The sequence below is a fragment of the Chionomys nivalis genome, chromosome 10 (assembly GCF_950005125.1).
Source record: "Chionomys nivalis chromosome 10, mChiNiv1.1, whole genome shotgun sequence".
Taxonomy (NCBI): domain Eukaryota; kingdom Metazoa; phylum Chordata; class Mammalia; order Rodentia; family Cricetidae; genus Chionomys; species Chionomys nivalis.
This window is the reverse complement of record NC_080095.1, coordinates 6,632,639-6,638,638: the sequence shown is the minus strand read 5'-3', so window position 1 is coordinate 6,638,638 and position 6,000 is coordinate 6,632,639. Positions and strand designations below refer to the sequence as shown.

The window sequence follows — 6,000 nt, the reverse complement described above, 5'->3', positions numbered from 1 at the left end:
CCGCACACCAAAGGCAAAAGCAGAAACACCACAGTCCTCTTCTGGCTTCTTGATATTCTCTGGTAGAGTGATTTTCAAGTGGAAAACTATGTGGTTAGGTATAGTGGCACACATTTGTAATCCCAGTGCTCAGGAGATGGAGGAAGACAGATGAAAAATTCACAGTCAGTCTTAGCTACCGTAGGATGCAGTTTGAGGCCAACTAGGCTACATGAGGCTGCCTTAAAAACAAACACAAACAACTCTAAGAATAACAAAATAACACAGAGATGTATGGAAGGGATCATGCAATGGCTAAAACATAGGAGAAGGAGCCCCTGGATTCTAGAACGTACTGAATCTTCATATAGAATATGCCTCTTCTGGCGAGTGTGTAGGAAAAACTTAGCATTAAGAACTGTGCTATTTAATCATGAAATGTATGCTTCAACTTCAAATTTTGAAGAGCAATGTTATTTTTTAGTACAGATAATTACAGAATTGATTTGAGCCTGAACCAGAGCACATGAGCTCAGATCTGGCTACACGAGGTGGCTGTAGAGGGTTGAAGCCATGGCACACTTCCACCCCAGCCCTACCCCTCATTCTTGGAGTTCAAGCTGCCTTTCCCTCTATTGCTCTGAGAAGAGAATTTACCAACTGCTATATTATTCAATAAAAACTTTTCACCTGTGGGGTTATATGAACTTGAAAATTAAGTTTTTCCTTCCAATGTTCTCTCATACACTCATTTGTACCCTCTTCCCATATAAGCATCTGAGGTCCTTGTTCCCTGTTCAAGAAATACTCTGAGTTCCTTGTTCTATGTAAAAGAAGTGCTCCATGTCATTGAAAATGGAATGCCCCCAAGTCTTAATAATAAAAAAAAAACACCTGTAAAACGATGGAGGATAAAACTTTCTCCCATTTTAATTCAAGGTGGGACATGTGTGGTGGTGAAGGTCAGTAGTCAGCGTGGACATGTGTGGTGAAGGTCGGTAGTCAGCGTGGGAACGTATGGTGAAGGTCGGCAGTCAGCGTGGGAACGTGTGGTGAAAGTTGGGAGTCAGCATGGACATGCGTGGTGAAGGTCAGTAGTCAACGTGGGCATGTGTGGTGAAGGTCGGTAGTCAATGCAGTAGGATTGATGAAGATGCCAACAGCTGGCTGGCATCATGTCTGGCTTTGTCCTGAGTTTTGGAGAAGATTTGAGCCTGGAACTAAGTGGGAAGACCCTCTGTCAGTTGGTACCATTAAGTTGACTGGAGCTCAAATGAACCAAAGATTCAAAGAAAAGATGAATTCTTGCTTTCTCTTTAGAAGCAGCATCCCCTTCCCTGGGCATCAGAACTCCAAGCTCTTGAGAATCTAGACTCTGGGACCCATCAGCTCTCGGTCCTTTGCCTGATCTAAGAATTGCACCATAAGCTTCCCTGGATCTGAGCCTTCAGATCTGAATGGAGCCATGCTACCAGCTTCCCTACTTCTCCAGCTTATAGATAGCTTGGTCGTAGAGCTGCATACCGTCCACACTCCATTGAGATGAAGCCCTAGAGGATTGCTCTCTCTTTCTGGTTCTGTCCCCACAAGTACTCTAACTATGAAGAGAGGACTGGCCTCAGACTCTGAAAAGATATTTGTGCTCAATACACATGTATTAATAGATTGATATTAAGCTTAATATAGAAAGAAATTACAAGAGGAATTAAGAGGAAAGAAAATACATCTCCAGAGGTACTATGAGCTGTTCCCCTCCTAGAACTGACCTTGAATGGGCCAGAGAGGTGAAAAGGCCATGAAAACAGGCTCCATTCACTGACTTTCCCTGGAAAAACAGGCACGAAGGCTTGCCTTTCAACTTTATGCAGTAAAATAAATTATAAGGGTGTTTTCCTCCAGCTTTGACAGAATAGTAGGTAAAACTCTCTTACGATTTCATTTTCAAGACCTATAACCAATATGAAATTATATAAATCTTACATTTTAAACAAGAATTTCGTTCGCTTTGCTTGATGTGAAGGAAGCCAGGACGAGCCACCAACCCACCGTCTGATACATTTTGCAAAGGAGGTTTGCAGTTTACAAATCAGTAGTGTGTTGTTTTCCTTCTCTGCCCATGAGAGGTGCAGAACCCTGGAGATGCTGTGGTTGTACCTCCTAATAGGTCATGTGTCTTTCATAACCATCCCCTCTAGGCACAGCAAATAGATTCAGCTTATGTACTCCCCTGAAATTGCGCCCTCATTACAGGGCGGTGCGCGAGAGAGGCACTGAGAAAGAATTTCATTTTGTAAAAGACAAATAGCGCTGAAACAATCATTTTCATTCTTTCTTGTTGTTGAAGATTTTAGTTGAACACAAAGCCCTTGTAGATAAGAAAGCAGAGCGAGAGTCAGCGGATGTCAGTGGGTGTCACCTGCCATTTCCTGAGGATCCTCTTTTTACGTGTTCATATAGGCTTCTAACATTTCTGATAAGTTTCACTGACTCAGCTCCACATAGCAAAGTACTTGGAGAGTGCAAGCTGATCACGAAGGATCCGAGCCCTGAGCTTTCGCCATTATAGTTGAGACTAAACTTCACAGGCAAGAAAGGAAGAGATCAGTGACCACATCCTAAGAGACCAAGAGGGTTAATTAAAATGGTATACGAAAAGTACTGCCCCAAATGATGCCTTGGGGTATAAGAAATGTCTGTGATAACAAGGACTTAAAGCACGTGACTTAGTCTGGAGATAGCCCACACACCAAGACACCAGGAAACTGCCCAGCATCCAAGAGGATGTCAGTGTGGAAGGGATATGGTGTCCAGACAGCATTAGGTAGAGATCCTGAGGGGGGGTGATCAAAGTGGGTCTGAGGGATGCTGGAGGTCACAGCCCAAGGCTGAGACTCAGGTTCCGATCCTGGCTCTGAATCGTGTGAGGTCCCAGCATAGACCCAAACAGACTCACCCATAGGCACAAGGAGGCCTCTGGACCAGACTTTCTTTTAGTCCACCAACCAGCTCCCAAATCATGGCATGGAGACTTATAGTTCTGAATGCTTAGCCTAGCTTAGGCACATTTCCAGCTAGTTCTTTTAAATTAACCTCTTTCTCTTTATCTACCTCTTTATCTACCTGTCTCAGGGCTTCCTTTCTTACTTCTGCTTCTTTGTGTCTGTCTGGTATCTACTTGGTTTCTTCTCTCATTCTTCTTCCTTCCTTTCTTCTTCCTTGAGCCTAGATTTCTCCTCCTATTTATTCTCTCTGCGCACCAGCCTCGCCTATCCTTTCTCTGCCTAGCTATTGGCTGTTCAGTTTTTATGAGACCAATCAGGTGCCTTTAATAGGCAAGATGAAAAAGATGCAACATCTTTACATACTTCAACACACATCCTTACATCATTAAACAACCGCAGCATAAACAAGAGTAACACCTTTCCACAGTTAGACGAATACTCTGCAGCATGAACAGATGTAACACATCTCTGCCCAGTTCATATTCTACGACAGGCCTCTCTCTTTCTGCTTACCCAAATGGGGGTGGCTTGGTAGGGAGAATGGAGAGACCTTGAAATATTGAGTAAAGTCTCCCTGACAAACCCAGCCCCATCTTTTATTAGCACCAGGATGTAACTGGATGTTTCTCTCCTGCCCACCAGTTCCCAAATAACCACTCTGAGGTTTCATATGAATTACAAACTGTTTGGCCTATTAGCTCAAGCTTATTAAAACTAGCTCAAGCCATTTCTATTGGTCTATATTTTACCCTGAGGCTCACGACTGGTTACTTCACATCTTGCTTCTGCAGCGGCTGCTGGAGTCCCCTGACTCTCTCTTCTTTCTTCCTGTATTCAGATTGGCTTTCCCACTTAGCTATATTCTGCCCTGCCATAGGCCAAATCAGCTTTATTCATCAACCAATAAAAGCAACACCTATTCCCAGTGTACAGAAGGGCATCCCACATCAGTGGGACTCCAGACAAAGCAGAAGAGCAGGCTAGGGAGTCTCTATGAGTGTCCTTCCTGAGGGTGAGCCAGTGGTTCTAGACAGCAATGACTCTACTCCCTGTGTGTCCCTTTTCTGAGCTGCCACAATGCTGACCACTGGATGTCATGTTCTATCTGAGGAACCTTTCCCTCCACTGGTGACCAGTCTCTCTGGGACTTTCTCTCCTCTAGGATGCCCCCAGGAAGGACAAGGCCCTCTTGTTCCCCCTGCCTGTATCTCACTGTCAGAACTGTGGCTTCAGGTCATCACAGTCTCCCTTGCTGTGGCTGGAGCACTGTGAGGAGAAACCCTGGCATCTCACCTATTTTTGACGGAGAATATCCTGCGGTGATTTTAGAGTGCAGGCCCTCACAACTCTCCTAGTTCTTACTGTGACACTCTGGGGTGAAGGGCAGGGGTCATTGTTGTGACTTACAAATGTGCAGGTGGATCAGGTTCACTGACTGGAATAACCGTGTTTATGAGCCGAGCCAGAGCCCAAGCTTCCAGACCTCAGCCTGAAGACTTAGTGTCCAGACCTTCTTTTTCTCCATTACGATTCTCTGATGGATAGACTGACAGATGCACAGATGATGGAAGGATGACACACAACAGACAGAAACTTGGGTCCTCGGGTACATGGGGCTCTGGTGTCGTAGAGCACGTGATAAAGTCAATGAGGAGAAAGCTAGTGGCCAGACAGACACCCAAAAGTGTGAAAGGTGCATTTTCTACCATTTTTTCCCATCTAACTTTGGGTTTAAAGTTACAGCTGAACAAGAGGTTTAAAACTTGCCAGCTTTACTCCAGCTACTGCTGTTATCTGCTGGTGACTTTCTACTCTTCACTAGACTTGCCTGTCGAGAGCAAGCCGCAGGTGAGCAGTGTTCCCACAGGCCTGGTGTCCAGTGGGCCACAACGTGACACCCGAGGGTCTGGGAAGAACTTCTGGCGCCAATGGGCAGACCCACTTTTGTCTTGGTGAAGTTCCTGCTTTCTGTTCAGCCTGGCCTTGAACTCTCAAGGGAAACCACAACAGAGTTTCCTTCTTTCTCTTCACTCACAGGGAAGCATCCCTACCATGGGCTGTCTAGCTGCCTGCAGGAGTTCCTCCTTGAGCTGCAGGCAGACTTTCCATTTTCATTGGGAGTCAGTGGGACTCCTCGGTGCTCAGGCTCCCTTATCTGAAGTTGGGTGAGTCCTTCGTGCCTTGGGCATGTGCTTACCTGAGTCTCCAGCCCTCCAAAGGCGTGGGCAAGGCAGTCCACAGTGGGGTCGTAGAGAAGGAAGGCAGTGTAGCAAGGCTAGCAAGGGGAGCCCGGCAGAAAGGGGCGCGAGAGAGCAGGGTAGACACGGGGAGTACCCCGGACAGGAGGGGCTTGGGGTGAGGCTCAGGGCCCAGCCCTGCAGGGAGGAGCGCGGGTGGAGGGAGGAATGCTTGGACGGAGACCTGGTGGATGAGTGCCAGGGAGAGGCTCTGCCTAAAGGAGAAGGGGCGCGAGGCGGGGACTGGGCTGAGGGGCGGGGCTGGGACTTGCAGCCTGGAAGGCGGAGAGGGCTGTTAGGCGCGAGACTGAGGAAATCTGCGCTGGGAGGCCCCGAGGTGGGGCCGTGACTTCTGAGGGCGCTCACCACCGAGGCGGAGCGCTGAGCCCAAGATGAGAGCGTCGGTGCTGCTGACCTGCTTCTGCTGGCTGCTGGTGCCGGTGAGTGAACCCGCGTCCCCTTCCCGAGGAGATGCGTCCTGCAGTGGACCGCGGAACTCACCTCCTGAGTCCCAGCACCAGTGGGTGGAGCGTGGGACTGGATCCAGAGCAGAATGCACCGGACCCCAGGCGCCCTACTGAAGCCTTACCTAACCCTTGGCTTGCTGAACTCATTGGCACTTTTCCTATTCCCACCGCCGTCACGGGTTCTCCAGAAGTGGGGGTCCAGGTTCTCCCGGGGACGATCTGGATTCTGGTCTGACTGTGCGCTTGGAGTTGGGGACATCCCTAGTACCCTGCAAGAAGAGTGGCCGCTTCCCCGGGCCACCTGCTCTGGCTTCG

The 6,000-nt window shown here is 48.1% G+C and overlaps 1 protein-coding gene across 1 annotated transcript in view; it reads left to right on the top strand.

Moving 5' to 3' along the window:
- The first annotated feature begins 5,557 nt into the window (after positions 1-5,557).
- Vipr2 (vasoactive intestinal peptide receptor 2) overlaps positions 5,558-6,000 on the top strand; it is a 75,303-nt gene continuing 74,860 nt past the window's right edge. The window contains exon 1 of the mRNA XM_057782602.1: positions 5,558-5,658. Coding sequence (XP_057638585.1) covers positions 5,611-5,658 — 48 coding nt within the window. The 5' untranslated portion in view covers positions 5,558-5,610. The remainder of the gene's footprint in view (positions 5,659-6,000) is intronic.